The 18,109-nt window shown below is 40.9% G+C and overlaps 1 protein-coding gene across 4 annotated transcripts in view; it reads left to right on the forward strand.

Annotated features, from left to right (window-relative positions):
* Positions 1–18,109, forward strand: part of TSC2 (TSC complex subunit 2) — a 29,459-nt gene that overhangs the window by 3,658 nt on the left and 7,692 nt on the right. Inside the window, exons 7-32 of one of the 4 annotated variants that reach the window (XM_072349562.1) lie at positions 265–313; positions 700–825; positions 1,160–1,233; positions 1,605–1,731; positions 2,371–2,514; positions 2,730–2,867; positions 3,085–3,188; positions 3,660–3,741; positions 4,621–4,776; positions 5,098–5,214; positions 5,736–5,858; positions 6,085–6,191; positions 6,632–6,785; positions 7,441–7,563; positions 7,882–8,016; positions 8,155–8,344; positions 8,764–8,857; positions 9,275–9,377; positions 9,596–9,690; positions 12,071–12,202; positions 13,933–14,097; positions 14,706–14,858; positions 15,050–15,162; positions 15,599–15,820; positions 16,623–16,838; positions 17,954–18,022. In XM_072349562.1, the coding sequence (XP_072205663.1) occupies positions 265–313; positions 700–825; positions 1,160–1,233; positions 1,605–1,731; positions 2,371–2,514; positions 2,730–2,867; positions 3,085–3,188; positions 3,660–3,741; positions 4,621–4,776; positions 5,098–5,214; positions 5,736–5,858; positions 6,085–6,191; positions 6,632–6,785; positions 7,441–7,563; positions 7,882–8,016; positions 8,155–8,344; positions 8,764–8,857; positions 9,275–9,377; positions 9,596–9,690; positions 12,071–12,202; positions 13,933–14,097; positions 14,706–14,858; positions 15,050–15,162; positions 15,599–15,820; positions 16,623–16,838; positions 17,954–18,022 (3,311 nt within the window). The remainder of the gene's footprint in view (positions 1–264; positions 314–699; positions 826–1,159; positions 1,234–1,604; positions 1,732–2,370; positions 2,515–2,729; positions 2,868–3,084; positions 3,189–3,659; positions 3,742–4,620; positions 4,777–5,097; positions 5,215–5,735; positions 5,859–6,084; positions 6,192–6,631; positions 6,786–7,440; positions 7,564–7,881; positions 8,017–8,154; positions 8,345–8,763; positions 8,858–9,274; positions 9,378–9,595; positions 9,691–12,070; positions 12,203–13,932; positions 14,098–14,705; positions 14,859–15,049; positions 15,163–15,598; positions 15,821–16,622; positions 16,839–17,953; positions 18,023–18,109) is intronic. The other 3 variants (XM_072349563.1, XM_072349564.1, XM_072349565.1) reach the window with 3 other exon arrangements.

An 18,109-nucleotide genomic window follows, 5' to 3' on the forward strand; every position in this document is an offset into this window, starting at 1 on the left:
TGCACGTACTTTCCTGATTTCGTGTGATGTCTGCTGTTTTATTAACAAAGGCGTAATGAGAGGTTATTCAAGTGCAACTTTGAACTAACGGTTTATAAAAGGTTTTACTGTCCAGTATCCTTTGGAATGTTACAACAAGTGCCAAAGCAGGGAGAGTGATAAGAGAAAATAGCATGCCAATTTACTTTTTCTGTTTTAGCTCTTTGTAATTTGCTTAAAATCATATTAAGCAAACAATAATAATTAAATGTTCTTTCCTAACAGCAAGATATGCATCTTGTGTATTCAGACTTCATCATCTGTGGACATAGAGGTCAGTAGTTTGAGTCTGTCTTAATACTTCAGAGTACTTTGAAACCATATCTGTTACAAACAAAATCAGATCATCAGACTCTTATCTCAGTTTATTCTTATCTTAGAAGAGAGCTGATACAATGTTTTGAAGTGTATGTAAGCCAAAATATCTCTTACACCAATGCTAATTTTATTCCGAATGAAGCAGAGCATGCATAAATTTGTTAAGCAAATTTTTAACAGTGCTTTTTATGGGTTACTTTTTATCCTGCATTTAAAGCAAAAAATAGAAGAAAGGTATATCTTAATCTTTAATAACTTCCCCAGGATTTCTTGGGCCCGTCAGCCAAGGATTTGACCTGCTTTATTCCTGTGTATAACCATGTTATCCTCTCTTTCTCTAAGATTTCTTTGCAAGTTTTAGATGCTGTTGTTTGCTATAACTGTCTGCCATCAGAGAACCTGCCAGTATTTATCATCACTTTGTGCCGTACCATCAATGTGAAGGAACTCTGTGAGCCATGCTGGAAGGTCAGAACTTTTAATGAGTTCACTGTTTCCTCCTTGCAGATGAAGAGCCACATGCCTTTGAATGTATGACATACTTGTAAAAACAAACCGAAAACTAAATTAGCTGTTTCAAGCATTAGGAGCTCATCACATTGTTAGTGTAAATTCTGTCATTTTCCATGCACTAAGCTGTGCTTTCAGCTGATATAGCAGGCTCCCTTCTCTGCTGTGGCATGGAAGTGGCATGGAACACATTTACTTTCCATGAGCAGTTATGGTTACCCAGCTAAATGCGTGTTTAGGGTTATGTGCATTTTAACAGTTGGATATTTAAATGTTCTCTTTGAATTTCCAGCTAATGCGCAACCTTTTGGGGACTCATTTGGGACACAGTGCAATTTACAACATGTGCAGGATCATGGAAGACAGGTAAAGAGAGCATATAACAAAACCCTAGTAATTCAGTAGAAGTCCCATTGAGGTAGACTGGGGAGCCACTGACCTCAGTAGAACAGGTTGGGAGTTCTGGTTTTTAGAAGTGAATCCTTTTCTTAATTAAACTGCCAGAATGCTCATTTTCCAGCTTTTTTGAATTTAGTTTTTCTTCATTTAAAAATAAAATCGTACTCAAAGGTTTTCTAAATTTTGTGTTCGTGAATTGCAATGCTCTGATGTGTAACACCTGGAAATTACTGTTATGACAGTGCGTATTCCTATCATGATAGTGCGTATTCCTATTGAGTTCTGTGCCCTAAAATAATCTTTGCATGGTCTAAGACTTTCCTTCCATCTGTTTGTAGAGCTTACATGGCAGATGCAGCCCTGCTGAGAGGAGCTGTGTTCTTTGTTGGGATGGCTCTCTGGGGTGCTCATCGCCTCAATTCACTCAAAAATTCCCCAACTTCAGTCCTGCCTTCATTCCTCAAGGTAGGATGGGATGCTGGAGAAACTTTTTAATCAGAAGTGTGTCTGGACCTGTACAAATGTAGAGCGAAACTGTGATCCCCTTCACTGAAGGGATCTTTACATGGCTGGAAGTTATCAGTTGGGTGATGTATAAGGGAATAAAACAACAGAGACTTTAGGTTTAAAACAGGCTTCTTTCTAGAATGGTTTTATAACTCTGTTGGCCAGCAATGCAAACTCTGAATTCCTTTTATGAAGAATCTACATTGTGGATGCTAGCTTAAAAAATAAAAATGAATCATAAACTTGCACTCTTCCTGATGTGTGGTACAGAAATCTGGGGGATATCTTATCTTCAGAGCTCCCTTAAAATTTTCTCATTCAAGTGGACCAAGCAGGAGTTATTAGCTTTAAAACCTCACAGTTCTGCTCTTTTAGGATAGGGCTGAATTTGGCAGCTATCGGCAGCTACTTGCAAGAGAGTATAACTGCACTTCATAAAAGAGTTCTTTGCTTTGGCCTTTGTGTGTATAGACTTGGATGCATTTATCACAGGCCTTCAGGCTAACTTTATAATGAGTAAGGCATGTTTCATTTGAATCAAGGGTTTCTGTCTGCTGCTTTCCAGTTGTTAACTGACTGAAACACTTTGTATTCCAGGCCATGACTTGTCCCAATGCAGTTGTATCTTATGAGATAGTTCTGTCCATCACCCGTCTAATAAAGAAGTATGGGAAGGAACTGCAAGCTGTTACTTGGGATATCCTCTTGGACATCATGGAGCGATTACTGCAACAGCTGCAGGTAAGTGTTCAGCCTACTGTGATGCACTTTCAATTAAAAGACTTTCCCTTTCTGCAAATCAGTCTCGTTTGTACACCCCAATGACCTTTGAAGTCAAGGGAAGGTTTAGCCCAATTCTTCATACTGTGCTTGTCAGCTGAGTTTTCTATTTGTTAACAGTTGATATTTGATGGTAAAGTATAAGTCTTCTAGGAATGTTTTTATCTCTATTTCAGAGTTTAGAGAGCCAAGAACTTAAGTCCATTGTACATGATCTTTTGACTACAGTAGAAGAACTCTGTGACCAGAATGAATTTCATGGTTCTGAGGAGAGATTTTTTGAGCTGGTGGAAAGATGCGCTGATCAGAGACCGGTAAGACTTCCCCTGGTAGCTTCTTTCTTCATGATCAGTTGAAACTGTTTCGTTACTTGGTACAGTTGAAGACAGTGAGTCCTGAAATAGCAAGCAGTTAGAAAACCTCAGCAAGGACTTACGTTCGCATGATTCTTGTTCTTAGAGGGAGGACAAAAATGAATGTATTGTTTGTGCTTATACACTAAAAAAAAAATTCTTGATCTTTCCATGAAAGGAATCTTCTGTATTGAACTTAATAGCATACAGAGCTCAGTCCATTCATCCTGCCAAAGATGGCTGGATTCACAACCTGCAGATGTTAATGGAGAGATTCTTCAGGTATGAAATCATGACTTTATGAATACAAGGTACTTTCAAATGTTTCTTGCCACATTTCTGTGTTAAATAATTCTGTTTTTTGAAGTTCAAATGTTAGTGAATAACTGCTAAGAAGTACAGTAGTTCCAGGGCACAGTACGTGAAAGGATTTGTTTAGCAGAAGAAAAACGTTCCACTGAGTTATGTTCCTTTTTTTCCCCCTGTCCTTTATTTCCATTGGTTGGAGCTATTTCACTTCACTTAGGCATTTACATGCTATGCTACACAGCACTCTGTAGTTCTGACAGCAAACAAGACGTTGCTGTTCAGCTTTGTGATCGTATGTGGTAGCCCAGTATTAAAGTAATATCTGCTTTTGAATTGGCACTCCTAGAAGTACTTTTATGCTCTAAAATACCATCATATAGCAATAAAAACTTACGTCTCATTTGTGAAACGTTACTCATCTTGAATTTGCTCTTCTTATTTTAGGAATGAAAGTCGTAGTGCTGTTCGTATTAAAGTTCTGGATGTCTTGTCCTTTGTACTGAGTATTAACAGACAGTTCTATGAGGTGTGTGTTTCTCTTTCTGAGGATTACATGTGTGATCTTCAGGGGGTGGGAAAGGCTTTGATGTGGCACATTTTATGGTGTTGTTTCTGCCACTGATGAGTGCACAGAATTGTGCTTTCAGTGTGACACACAACAAATGTTATTTCCAAGTGTTTGTAGGAGGAATTGCCTTTTAATTGTCCTTAGCCAAGTAAAGGTCTATGCAAGTTGCAGTGCGAGGTGCTGTGAAATGTTTCAAGGACATCCTTATGGGTTCACTTCCCTGTTTTATAGTCACTGATTCCATATATATTTTGTTTGGAAAATCAGAATTGGTCTGAGAGACACAGAGTTGATAGAAAAGCTTTGTGAAAAGGTCAGGTTTGGGCAGGATCTGTCATGAGCAGATTGACTTGTCTTGGTGCTTCCAGTTGCCATCCAAGATAGAAACTGTCTGAAAGAGAAGTTGCTCAAGAGCTCTGGGGATGTCTTCAGCTCCCTGGAATGTACCCAGAATGTGTCAGAGGACAGGAAGGGGCAGAGGTGCTTCTTAGATTCCTTGAAGATTTATGAAAACTTGTTGCTATTGTATGTTTCCTGCCTGCCAAGAAACCAAGTCATAGAATTCCCTTAGCCCACGTTCATATAGACTGTTGATGTCATCTGTGGGATGAAAAGCCAAACACTGAGTCTGAGTTCAGCAAAAAGCCATACATATTTTGAGGGGGGGTGTAAAGAAATACTGAACCTGAGGAAAAAGGAAAGATCAAGGCACATAACAGTTAGTTGAGGATCAAGCCTGGTACCAGTATTCTTTTCATAGCTGCTTGTCTCTTTAACATGCTTATTGTAAAACAGACAACAAAATGTCCAGGCTTATTCAAGTCTGTTCTCTTGCAGGAAGAGCTGATAAACTTGGTTGTGATCTCTCAGCTGGCTCACATTCCAGAGGATAAAGACCACCAAGTTCGAAAACTAGCCACACAGCTACTTGTAGACCTTGCTGAAGGCTGCAACACACATCACTTTAACAGCTTGCTTGATATCATAGAAAAGGTGAGGTAGAGTTTGGTCAGCTGTCAGTAGCATCACAACAGCTTAATGCAGATCCTCCTGCTGTGGCTGAGGCTAACATGTGAATGTCATCGCTTGCATGGGTCAATGGGGACTGTAAAATGGCTGGGTTTTGTGGGGTGCAGACATGGAGCACAGAGCGGAATTGAACTTTAAAAACCTTATAAAACCCACCCAAACTACATGGCAGGGCTTGCAGATCTTCTGACAAGGATAACTTGCTGTAGTCTTATTTGACTTTCCAGGATAGAATTACAGAGAAGTTGTGTAGTAGATCTGAAGTGTTCTGCTTTTTACAAAAAGGTGGCTGCGCATTCTCTGTCATCTCCATCTGAACTGGAAGAGAGGGATTTGCTATCATATTCAGCTTCTTTGGAGGACGTGAAGACAGCAGTTCTTGGACTTCTGATAATTCTTCAGGTAAATCTGGAAGAGCATTAAGCAAATCCTCTTCCAAATGGCCTTCTACCAGACTAGCTATTTTAGATAACTATTCTGTTATTAAATGCTTTGCCCTTTGTTTTATCACTTAATATTAAACTCATTTGGTCACTTCTTTTGTTTTGGGGTATTGTGTGACTGTTTGCTAGATGTTCTATTTTCTCTTTTTTCCATTGTACAGCAAATATATGAGCATTTTCATGCATGGAAGGCAGACGTGTTCATAAATTGCAGTAGAAGGGGGAGTAACTCGTAGCCTTGAATTGTGTTTGGATAGCATGTCCTGAGGTGTATTTTAAGCAGTTGTGAAGAGCGAGTTGTTCTGGACTCTACAGCAGTTATTGTTGTGGAGTCTGCAGCAGTTCTGATCAGAAATGTCCTTTTATCATGCTTTCAGCAGGCAGAATTAGTGACATTGTTCTTGAATTCTCAGTGCAGATACACATTTCTGAATAACTAGCATCAGTCTGCCTTTAGGTTGTGTTTCTATTCCTCTGTAGACAAAACTCTACAGCTTACCTTCCAGCCATGCCATGCGGGTGTACGAGATGCTGATTCACCACATCCAGCGCCACTATATGTATTCATACAGCCTTCCTGTTGCTAGCAGCATCAGATTGCAGGTATGAACAGTAACCCATGCATACTGTCTCTGGGAATCTTGGGATGCAGGTGGAAAATGTGTTATGTAGAGCTTGTCAGAAGAAAAATTAAGTGTTTCTTGGCTGATGCATGTACAGAACTAGCCACAACATCCAGAAAAAAAATCCCATTGTCTATACCTGTAGTGGGGAGTTGGGAGAATATTCCACAGAGTTTTCAGTTACTCCATTGTCTTCTCTGTTGCAGGTATTTGATTTCCTCTTGATGCTCCGAGCTGACTCCCTCCACCGTCTTGGCCTTTCTAACAAGGATGGAGCAGTGAGATTCAGCCCTTACTGTCTGTGTGATTTTGTGTAGGTTTCTCATAGCATTTAGCAAATACTGTTTTCAGAACTATTCTACTTTCTTGCATGTGTTAAATGGTTTATGTCCAGTTTGTTCAAATGGTTCAAATCCTGATGAATCTGTTATGAGACAATTCTATAGTTACAGCTTAGAATGGTCCCAGCTAATAACTCTGTGTTCCCTCAAACCACTTATCTATAAAGCCCTCAATCTCAGACATGGAATTTCTGTTCCTGTCACAAAAACTTAACAAAAACATTTGCAGTTTCCTGCCTGGAACTAGTTCTTATATTGATTTGATTTAATGATTTGTACAGATCTATCTATTCCAGTTTTATAGCTTGCTCTGATGTTTTCTGTGAAACACACTACAAAGAGTACATCTTTAAAATTCCCAGTGTTTTATTAAGTTTACCTTATGTTATTTTTCTGCCTTCCTATGTTGTAGAGAAGCAGAGAAGAGAGCTTCTGAGAAAAAGCCTACTGGTACACTCTCTCCACCTTCAGGAAGTCCCAGTGTGCCTTCCCAGAACAGCACCATTCGGATAGGGCATTTGCCATACTCAATGGTCTTTGGTGTCCTTCTGCAGTGTTTGAAGCAAGTATGTCTTCTCTTAACGACAATTGTTATCTTTGTGTGAAATATGACAGAATAAAGGGTCTGATTAGAGAACACTATCCCTGAATATGTAAATAATGCCTGAGAAGCAAGACTTAAATCCTCCTTCATGGGCATCTGTGTGTAATTGTGCAGCTTTACAACCACCAGTGGGAGCACTAGTTCAGCTCTCCAGAAATTCAGCAAGGCTTTCATTGCATGCTGCTTCAGGTTGGGCAAAGGCAAAAATATGTTTGTTAAACAAAGATGGAAGAATTCATCCTATTTCTGAAAGAGCGTTTGGAACTGTAAATGTAAATTGCTTGCTAATGTTGGATTTGGGCAGGGCTGCATTCTGAGAGTGTGTCTTGCTCTGGGGACTGATTTGTAGTAGCAATTAGGAGAGTTGAACTCTGGCTTAGTGTGGATGAGCTCTGTCGAGTCTGGCTACAAGTCATCTTTCAGCATGCAGTGCCAATGTTTCTTCCAACCTCTATGATTCTATGTGACAGGTAAATGTCATTTCTTTTTGTGTAGCTGCCATGCCAAGACATACATCTGCCTAGGAAATGGCACGTTGTCTGAATTTGATGAGTCTTACTTTCAAACACAATGAAAATCATCCAAAAATATTCCACTCAAACTCTCTTCCTTTCCAGGAGACAGACTGGAAGGTGTTGAAGTTGGTCCTCAACAAACTACCAGAGTCCCTCCGCTATAAAGTGCTGTTTTTAACCTCTCCTTGTAACATAGACCTCCTGGCATCTGCCCTGAGCTACATGGTAATGCTACTCACCCTATAGGTGTATAATTACCAGATCCTTTGTTTACTCGTTACTTTTGTTTTGAGATTGCTTTTTTTGTTTGCTTGTTTATTTTGCCTCAGTCTAGTATTTACAAGATCATCATGTGTCTTTCCAGTCCTTGCTCACCTTCTCTTTTTGTGTGGGTTATTTTCAGGTGTTGAGTGATTTATGTTCTTCTCCTCTATCTGTGTACTGTATATGTATATGCATGCAAAGGGAGCTATGAGCTATGCCCTTCAACTGCATTATAGAGAGCATTCTTAAGATATTCTGACTTAATGTGTGATGCATCAGCTCACAGACAAGAAGACAACCGACAGGCTCCATGGTACCCCAGAAGGCTTTTCTCGCACTGATTTGCACCTGGCTGTAGTTCCAGTACTGACAGCGTTGATATCTTATCATAATTATCTGGACAAAGCTAAACAGGTACAGGAAAAGCCAGAGAATGGGGTGGGATCAGGGGCCTTGTAAGTTATTCTGAGATGCTAACTGAAGTCAGGAGTTGGGATGTCACAGGTTTTCTCTTTATTACGACTCTTCCTTTTTTTCCCTTTTGTTTTCCAGCGTGAAATAGTGTACTGCCTGGAACATGGCCTTATTTATCGCTGTGCAAACCAGTGCGTTGTGGCACTCTCTGTCTGCAGCGTTGAGATGCCCGACATCATCATAAAAGCGCTTCCTGTCTTAATAGTCAAATTAACCCACATATCTGCTACAGCCAATATGGCGATCCCTCTCTTAGAATTTCTTTCAAGTAAGTTGTAATGTTCTTCTGTGCTTGGTCTTGTGGTTGTAGATGTTTAGACCTGAGTGTAACTGTTTTGATTGCATTAGTCAAATGCATTGTGCTGTGAGGGTTTGTTGTTTTTTTGGTGATGCCTTTTCATCATCCTCAAAAAAATGCAAGTGTTTGATTATCTCATTTGTTACTGTTTTTCTTTTTAAGACACTTGCATGTGCTTACAGTGCAGCTGTAGAGCGGTGGGAAATAGAAAGCTGTTCTCCCTCCCCTGTCGTTTATAACTTAAGCTGTGTGAAATTACTGTGATGTTAACTTCTGTGTCAGCTGATGACTTAGAAGAAACAAACCAATTCAAATTAAGCTGAATTCTGGTATTGAATAGCTCATGTTCAGAACTCACCTGTGTTGGTTTTCTTCTTGAACTGTTCTAGCTCTAGCAAGGCTGCCTCACCTCTATAGGAACTTTGCTGCAGAGCAGTATGCCAGTGTGTTTGCCATCTCCCTGCCATACACAAACCCTTCCAAGTAAGTTCGTAGCAAATCTGCTTCATCCCCTTCCTCATCTGTAAAATGAAGAGGACAAGATAGGCTTTTCTGTAGCACTCGGATCAAGATTATTTATGGAATATTGCTCATTTTGGTGTCTCCCAGCCTTTTCTGAAGGTGGACCGTATTCACCTGGGACACAGTGTCTGTTTTTCTTAAATAGAAATCTGCTTTTTCTTACAGTAGGTAAAGGAACGGTTGTATTTCTCAGGCAGACAAGTCCACCTGTTCAGTTCTGACCTGATTTAGCAGAGGGTTGTTAGTTAGGGTAGTGTGGTTAGGCTGTGGTTGGACTTGATGATCTTTAAGGTCTTTTTCTCCTGAGCAATTCTATGATTCTTTGATTCTGGAATGATGTCATACTGCAAAATTAAACTGTGGTTTTTGTTTTTCTAGGTTTAACCAGTACATTGTTTGCCTGGCCCACCATGTGATAGCTATGTGGTTCATTCGGTGTCGCCTTCCCTTCCGAAAGGACTTTGTTCCCTATATTACAAAGGTAATGGATACTACTGAACCAAACAGCACACAATAAAATTGTTGACTTATACTGTATAACTGTATAATTGTTCTGTATGAAGCCAGAAAAAGATACATTTTCTTGTCAGCATCCTTATAAAAACCACATGCGGGTTCTTATGCATTAGCCCATGGTTGCAGTCTTTCAGCTGCAAGCCCTGCTCATTCAAACTTGTATCTTTTTGTCTCGATTGACAGGGTTTGCGCTCCAATGTGCTTCTCTCCTTTGATGACACACCTGAGAAGGACAGTTTCAGGGCTCGTAGTACAAGCCTCAATGAGAGGCCAAAAAGGTAAATGATGTTAGATTCCAGCAGGGTCCTGTGTTCCTTGTATAGTGCTCACACCCTTCCCTGAGTTTATTCTGAAGGAGGCTGTCTAGTTATCCAAAGTCTGACTGCATTTAAGCAAGCCAAGTAAACCTCTTTAGGGAATTGGTAGAAGACAAACTGAGGTTGGTAAGAAGTTGAACTCAGATCAAGCTGGTAGTCTGATAGTACATATGAAAGCCTTGCTGTCTGTTCTGTAAGTTCTTACACTTACATGTGAATTTTGCTATTGTTGTTAGCTTTTAGAAAGCAGCAGTTCTTTGAGGCCCAGTGCTACCAGGGATGAGAAAGGCAATACCAGGAGTAATAAAGAACCATATTTATAGTGTTAACTTCTTTTAATAACTGATTGGCAATGGCTACTATAAATGATTGCCAGGGAAATTATTGAGATTAGTATAAATTGAGATGACAGAACCTGTGTTTTTCTGTAGGGATATCTATTAAGTCATTGTATGTGACTAAATGACTAAAGGCAGATGGCTGCCTTGTGCGTGTGTGAGTGGCCTGTTATTATATTTGAATTTTGAAACCAGTATGTCAGTTTTACTTCAAACTTGATATCTTTAGAACTCAGAATGTATCTTGCCAATAGTCTTTCAAAGTAACATTTGCAAAGATGAAAGAATATTGCTTGGAAGGCATTGTGGGTCCCTTCCAACTCGGGTTACTCCATGCTTCTATGATTCTAAGGCATACAAGATTTCTCCAATGTCCTTTTACCTCTAGGACATACCTAAATTGGTTCACTTAACTTGCTTCAGTGTTAATGTGCAGTAAGTGTACAGTGGCATTTGAACCCTGGGGAAAGTGCCTCTACTTTAACTGCAAGGCTCAGTAGCGTCTTGCAATGAAGAAACACCACCCCTTCCCTAATGCTATAGCTGTAAACCCTGTTTTGTGTTTCATCTCTCCCATCTCCTCTTCTTTCATTCAGAAATTTGGAAGAGAAGCCTTTTGACAATCGTCTCTCAAATTAGAATTTCAACTAATCTTTTTTTTTTTTCCTTTTTTTTTTTTTCCCCCTTTCCAAAAACCTGTTAAATTCAACTAGGTTGGAATACTGCTGTACCTAAAGGTTTTTGCTAGCGCTGCTGGACCACTTCCCTAGGGATCTCTGCTAAGCAGTGTGAGCTCAGGCAGCAACTGAAGCACCAGGATGGCAGTGATGCCTCTGAGTCTGAGTTTGGATTCTGGTCAAATGAGAGAAGAAATAGCTTTGAGTAGATATCTGTGTCCTTGCTTCAGAAAACTTGTGTGCTTGGTTTTTGCTCTGTAAGCCCAAAGAATAAGCATTTCCACACTCTAGCTAAGGTGCTGTGTGTTGGCAGAGACAAGGATCCTAACAGTTCCCATGGCTGCTGAATGGCATAATGTTGGTGTAGGTGAAAATCTCAATTATGGGCTTCTGCTCTCTGTGGTTACATCTCCAGTTGTGGCCAAAATCTCTGTCAGAGATTGGTAGGAGGGGGAGGAGGAGAAATAAATTGTAATCCATCCAAGTGGCTGTCCAAGATGTAATAATTCACTGAAAAGACAGCAAGTAAATCATGTTTAGGAGTGTTAATTTGGCCTCTGTATTTTATGTGCAGTGATGTGAACTGCTGGACCAACTGTTACGTCCAGATTAGTACTCAGCAAGGTGTGCATCTTGGCTGTGACTGATGGAAGTGCCTCTTAAATGTTAATTGCTGTCATCTCACACATATGCTTGGCACCAGAAAGGGTGAAGGCTTCTCTTCATTCTGTTTCAACTGCAAATCAAGTGGGTTCAGCTGAAGCTTAAACTCAGACCAGGCCTAACAACATAGAGATGGGCAGACAGATATACCTGTCTCTCTTAGAAGAATGTGCTGCTATGTGGTTTTGGCAAAGCATTTTAATATTTGGGGATCTTTGTGGAAGTAGCCAGTGTTTGTGGTGTCCTGAAACGGTGAGGTGGGGTAACAGGAGGTGGCTGAACTGCACAGAACTTCTTGGACTTGAGGAATTGAAGCCATATGAGCATTCCATTGCTTTGGCCTTTGTTTAACAGTTCAGTATTCCAACTGTCATTTCAATCAGCTTTTTTCTTTTGTTTTAACTTGTACTAATTTCATTTGTTCCGTAGCACATTTAAAATCTTGTTTTCAAAATGTGGTTTGTCTTTTTAAAGCTTTCAGCTCTGCTCGTTTGTCCATTTTAATTTTTATTTTCCTTTTTTTTGGCATTTGTTTTATTTTACATCACCCTCCGGGATCCCCCAATATTGACCCTGTGACCTGTGACCTTTTCAACCTACATCCCTACAATGATTTCCTCCCTTCCTGTGACCTCTTTGGGGGCTTGGTGCTTCTCCACCTAGTAGTTTAAGACTAGCCAAAAATGCAAAGCAAGGCTTGAATAACTCTCCTCCAGTGAAAGAGCTGAAAGAACCCTCTGCAGTTGATGCCTTCCGATCCCGCAGCATCAGTGTGTCTGAACATGTGGTCCGCAGGTAGAGGCACTTTAAATGGGGAGAATCCAAGAGCAATGCAGCACTTGGAAATTTTACTGCAAGGGCGGGTGGAAGCAGGGTGGATTTGCATGTGGGATGCTTGCATGACTCTGCAGTACAAACCTGATCTTAGCTACAGGCTGGTTTTTGGGAAGGTATCATGGATAAAGCCATGGCTTCCTAGTGCTGGCTGTCGGGTGGTTGCATCACCCCGTGTTGTGTGTGCCTGTTTTCCCTACGCTCTGGTGCTTTAGGAACAAATGTTTCTATTCACAAAGTAAAGGTGGTGATGGAGAGGAAACTAAAAAAAGAAAAAGAAAAATGTTGCATTCTGTGCAAGTGAGTGAAAATCATGCATCAAATTTGCTAAAGCTTTTGAAGCAGTGATGCTACAGGAGGGACTTTTAGTACTCTGCTAACTGATTCACAGGCCCTCCTCCCAAACGGAGAGCAGTGGTTCTGGGTTTGGGATTTGTTCCTTGACCCAGAAAACTGACAAAAATATTTTTGACCAGAATATGAGGTAATAAAAAACCTTTTCATTTGTGGCTCTGTAGAGCAGTTAAAGGCGATCTGTACTCTTAGAACGCTTGGCCAATATGAAGCTACTGCTTTCATTGCTAAAGAAAATGAGTTTTAATTACAAAAGTTGTTTTTTTTTTCCTTCCATGAAAGATGCAATGACATACACTAGTTTTTTAAATCCATTTCTGGATCATTTCCCTTGAGTGTTAAATTTCTGTCAACAATACATTGGTTGGAAATCTGAGCCTGAAGTTTTGTGCCTCGATCCATAAGGATTCCTGTCCACTGAACTTTGTTGCCTGTATTTGTGCTTTAGACTATGTGTCAGTCAAGAGAAGTGTGCTGAAGTGGCTGGATTGTGAATGTAATTGTGGCACTCAATTCTCTGATGTCCTCACTTAACTATTAGGTGATTTTCTTCTGTTTAGTGACTAAAAGTTCAGACATTTAACCGTAGCGATACCATGTAAGTCGTCGTGTTGCAAAAATTTGGCTGGACCTCAGCATAACTTTTCTTATAATGGCATAAGGATTTCTTGTTATAAAAACATCCCAATCCAATGCAAGGTTGTTAAACCGTGTTGCTGATTTTGTTAATTCGAAGGCAGAGTTGCTGTTTACTCTCCTGCCAACATCTTGTTCGGAGTGCAATTTTTTTCTATTTCAAGTTACAATCGATCTTACGTGTCAATTGAATTATTTTGGAGAGAAAAAATATTTCAGTACATGAAAGAACTGCAACAGAGGAAAAAGGAAACAACAATGTTATCAAGTTAAGTCTAGAAAGATGCAGTTTGTGGCTCGTGGGCAACACACTGCCTGGGGAACTCAGCAGGTTGCTTATGTCACAGGACGCTTGCCTTCACTGTAGAGTAGTGAGTTCCAAGCATGGTGCTGCACTCACTGGTTGCTCGGTGTCCTTGCCCATGGGCCTCCTGACATCTGGGAGAGCTGGCCTGGCTTAGTTAAATTGTTTAAATGTTTCTCATCCTTAAGAGAAAATACACATTCTCCAGTAAAAATCTAGAAAGCACAACATGAGGGTGATCCAAAAATACTTTGTTTACATCCTGGGTTTACTGTCTGGCACTTCTCTGTTGGGGCACATGCATGTATTGCAGGTGGTTCTGCGTCGTTCTGTCTGCTGGGTGATGGGGACAAACGTTTTGCAGTGTGATCTGTCAGCTGGAAATGTTCTCTTCCAGTCGGATACAAACATCCATCACTAGTTCCAGCTTGGGCTCTGCAGATGAAAATTCAATGGCTCAGGCTGATGATAACTTAAAAAATCTCCACTTGGAACTCACCGAGACCTGTCTGGATATGATGGCCCGATACGTCTTCTCCAACTTTACTGCGGTGCCTAAGAGGTAGGGGTCAGTGATTGGGGGGGTTGGTTTGATTTGAAGTTCATGTTTCATCCATTTATGGAAAACTGCTGACACTCTTGAGATTATGACAGGCTCATTTCCTGCAGATTTAGTCCGGCTTGTGTGAATACAAAGTTTGATGAGAGCAGTCCATTCCAGCTTAGCCTTGTCCTGAGCCTTCAGCCATCCAGGGGTTGCAGTGAAGGTTGTGCAAGCCCCCAGAAGCATGCTGGTTTTGAGCCCTGTTCTGTTCTCTGTCCTTGCTGGATGGTCACAGTCTTTGCTACAGAGCTGAGAATCACGTCAGCTGGCTTCAAATCAAGGATGCTTTTTTTTATATTGTCTTAAACCCTCTTAGGGAAACACGTAGCACAGGCAAACCCTTACTTCTCTGTAATCTATGTCCAGGATTGTAGTAGTAGTACTACTGTCTACTGATATCAAAGTCAGATCATCCATTATCCTGATGGGTAATGTGTTAATTGACTGAGGAATGCCATAAAAAGGAGGAAAGCAGACAGTATCTCCTACACAGAGGAAATCAGCTGCATGTGTAGGCTCTGTACTCTGTAGTCTGAGAGCTGCGTTCATCACAAATGTGTTTCTAGGTCTCCGGTGGGTGAGTTTCTGTTGGCTGGAGGAAGGACAAAAACATGGCTGGTTGGCAACAAGCTGGTGACCATCACTACAAGTGTCGGAACAGGGACAAGGTCCTTGCTCGGCCTAGACTCTGGAGATCTCCAAAGCAGCACAGAATCAGGGTAATTTCTGCTTCTGGTTCTAGAAATTTCCACCTAACAAAGGCACTTGAATGGTTAACCGCCATTACTGGGTTTTTGGTTTTGTTTGGTTTTTTTTTAAAATGTTTTCCTCTTACTGCAAGAGGACTGTTGTATTTGTTCAACGTAACCAATTCCTCTCTCAGTATCATACGTATTTGCTTTTTCCACAGCTCAGATCCTGTTTTGCAAGTGAGACAAACTAAAGAAGCTCCAGCAAAACTCGAATCTCAAGCTGGGCAGCAGGTTTGCAGAAGCTCTCGCAACAGAGTCAGATCCATGTCTGGTAAATTCCTGTCCTGGCATCTAACTGCTGGCTCTGTGTTGTAGGCTTAAGTGTTCTAGCACCTCCTGCTAAACTCATTTGAGAATCTGGACTTGTCTGGTATTTAATAGTGAGCAGGTAGCAGCAGCTGTTGGCCTCAGTAGTGCTGGTATTTCTCCTGTTTGCTTTCCTCTCAGGAAAATTGGCAGTTGGTTAAGTCTCACTGCAGTAGCATTTGCAGTGAGAATCGCCTAGATCTGTCAGACCTACTTGTTTGTAGGAAACAGATGCAAGGTAAAGCTCTCTTAGGGCCCCAGTATTAAGAGCAAAACTGCTAGAGGATCTCAATTGTCTTACTATTTCTCTGATATTTTTAGTATTTACTATGTTAGTAAGTAATTATTGTAAATATTTTTAGCGTCAGCTAAACATGGCTCTCCCTTTTGTGCCTGTCTAGGTGGTCATGCCTTACGTGTTGGTGCCTTAGACAGCACAGCCTCCCACTTCTCTGGTGGCTCAGCTTCCCAAGGGACACAGAGTCCTCCTGCTCCTGCATCTCGGTCAGAGAAGACTAATCCTGCTCCACAGACACCTCTGCAGAAAGAAAAAGCGAACTTAGCTGCATATGTCCCACTGCTGACACAGGGCTGGGCAGAAATCCTCGTGCGCAGACCCACAGGTATTGTGATCTGGGTGTGGAATGAGCTCTTGTGACTCGCTGAGAAACTGGAGCCTGGATGAAAAGGAAAAATCCTTTTTTAGTGCAAATGGATCTCTTTGATTGCTTACTGACCCTTTAAAGCAATTTCTGACACGCGATTCTTTGAAACCACTCTTGGTTTTAACTCCAAAAGACCTGTGAATAGATTGATGATTTATAATTGTAGTTTATGAACTACTGCAGAAGTTGTGTCTTCTGGTTTATCTGGCTCTAAGTAAGGCTGATACTGACACTGGTCTGTGATCTTTCTCAATAATCTGTCTACACTGTATGTTTCATCTTCCCATGCTGGAGTTAAGATGATTGAAGCTTATGGCTAGAGCAGTTGCAGAGTTGAGTCTGCTGTTACAGAAGGAATAATGACAGATGTTGGAGTTCAGAATTCTTGAATACTGCAGCACATTAACTGGGAATTGTCAGTTTCAGCTGGAAGATCCTTCCTGACAAAATAACTGACCCAGTATCATTAATTGAAATACCGAAGTAATCCCCTTTTGGGAACCTGCTGTGGTAATGAGTTTACCAAGGATTGTTTTTGAAGAGCTTGGGGTGGAGGATGAAGTACTGGGAGCTCCATACTGAAAATAAGAAGTCAGTCGAGGGATCCTGTCAAATATCAGAGGAACTGAGAGCTTTCACTGTTTGGATTTTATTTACATAATGCAAAACAATTTGTGCTTCTCCCCTCCCCCCCCAGTGTGATTTGTAAACTTTCTGGAGTGTAATTACGCAATGAGCTTCCCTGATTTGTTTTCATCAGGTAACACAAGCTGGCTAATGAGTCTGGAGAACCCGCTCAGTCCCTTTTCTTCAGACATTAACAATATGCCCCTGCAAGAGCTGTCCAATGCACTAATGGCTGCGGAACGTTTTAAAGAGCACCGAGAAACGGCTCTCTACAAATCCCTGTCTGTCCCTTCCTCCAGCCTGGCCACTGGGACAGCCAAGCCTTCGCTTCTCCAACGTTCCAACACAGGTGAGAGATGTCAAGGCAGCTGTGTGTCTAGCATTAGCTGCCATTAGTCTGTTTCACATCTGTTGAATTTACTGCAGATCTTCCTGAACAGTAAGAGTTTAGTAGCTTGAGGAATAACACAAATGAGAAGGGGAATTAATTCTTCTCCTTGGGAGTTTGCAATGCAGCATTCCCTACCTCCTTGCTTCTGATGTCCCATCAGAAAAGCATCTCTCCTCCTTGAAGAAAGAGGGGAGCAGTGGAGCTTCTTTGGAGGAAGAATGTCTGTCATGATAACTGTTTGTGAAATGGAAATGAACAAAGCCGTGGATCTTTTGCCTTTCTTATTTGTCTGGGGTTGATCTGAGCATATCCCGTATTTGGATAGATCTTCCCATGCAGCACTTCCATTTGTGTTCACTTTAACAGTTTTTTGGAGCACTGGCACTGTTAGATTTGTAGGAAGATGGCCTATGCAAGACTTGCCAGCCAGGGTCAGTTCCCACTGGCTTTTATATGTGATAGTAGACTGCCAATACTGTGGTATATAGGTGTTAACTTGTGAGTTAAAAGAAGCACTTACCTAAATGCCATTCCTTTGGCAATCTGTGAGAACGTTGTTTTGGCCTTATTCTTCTTAACTCAACTTCTGCAGCAGAGTCAGCTGCGACAAGTCAAGTGAATGTTCTGAGGAAGTTTTAGTGTCAGACTGTCATGACTTAACCTTAAGAGGTCAGGTCATTCCTGCTCCTCAGGCTTTTCTGTGCATTTAAAAGCAATCTTTTGCCAAAAGCACGTAGCTCAGGAGAAGCTCAGGCTGGTTTTCTGCGTGTGCTGGGATATCACTGAGTAATTTTCTATTTCTGTAACTCAAAAGATGCAGTTTGAGTCTGCATTGTGTTTATGCCTTCTTATTTGTGTGGAAACCTTGCACCCTTGAAGTATCCCTTTGCATCTAGCGAGCTTATCCCAGCTTGTTCTTCCCTTTGTTTTTTTTTAATTTTATTATTTTATTTTGATTTTGAAATAGGCTCTTGGTTACATTTTAAACTCTGTGCTTTTTAATTTTTTATTATTTTTTTCATATAGTCTCTCCTTCCTTTTGATGTAGCTGCTCACTTGATTTCCCTTTGCAGTGGCCTCTTTCTCTTCCATGTACCAGTCCAGTTGTCAAGGGAAGTTGCACAGGAGCATATCCTGGGCAGGTATATTTATATATCTTTAAGGGAAGAAAAAAAAAAAAAAAGAAAGTCTTGCCATAGAAGAACACACCTGATTCATAGAAAATATAT

The sequence above is a fragment of the Excalfactoria chinensis genome, chromosome 14 (assembly GCF_039878825.1).
Source record: "Excalfactoria chinensis isolate bCotChi1 chromosome 14, bCotChi1.hap2, whole genome shotgun sequence".
Classification (NCBI taxonomy): domain Eukaryota; kingdom Metazoa; phylum Chordata; class Aves; order Galliformes; family Phasianidae; genus Excalfactoria; species Excalfactoria chinensis.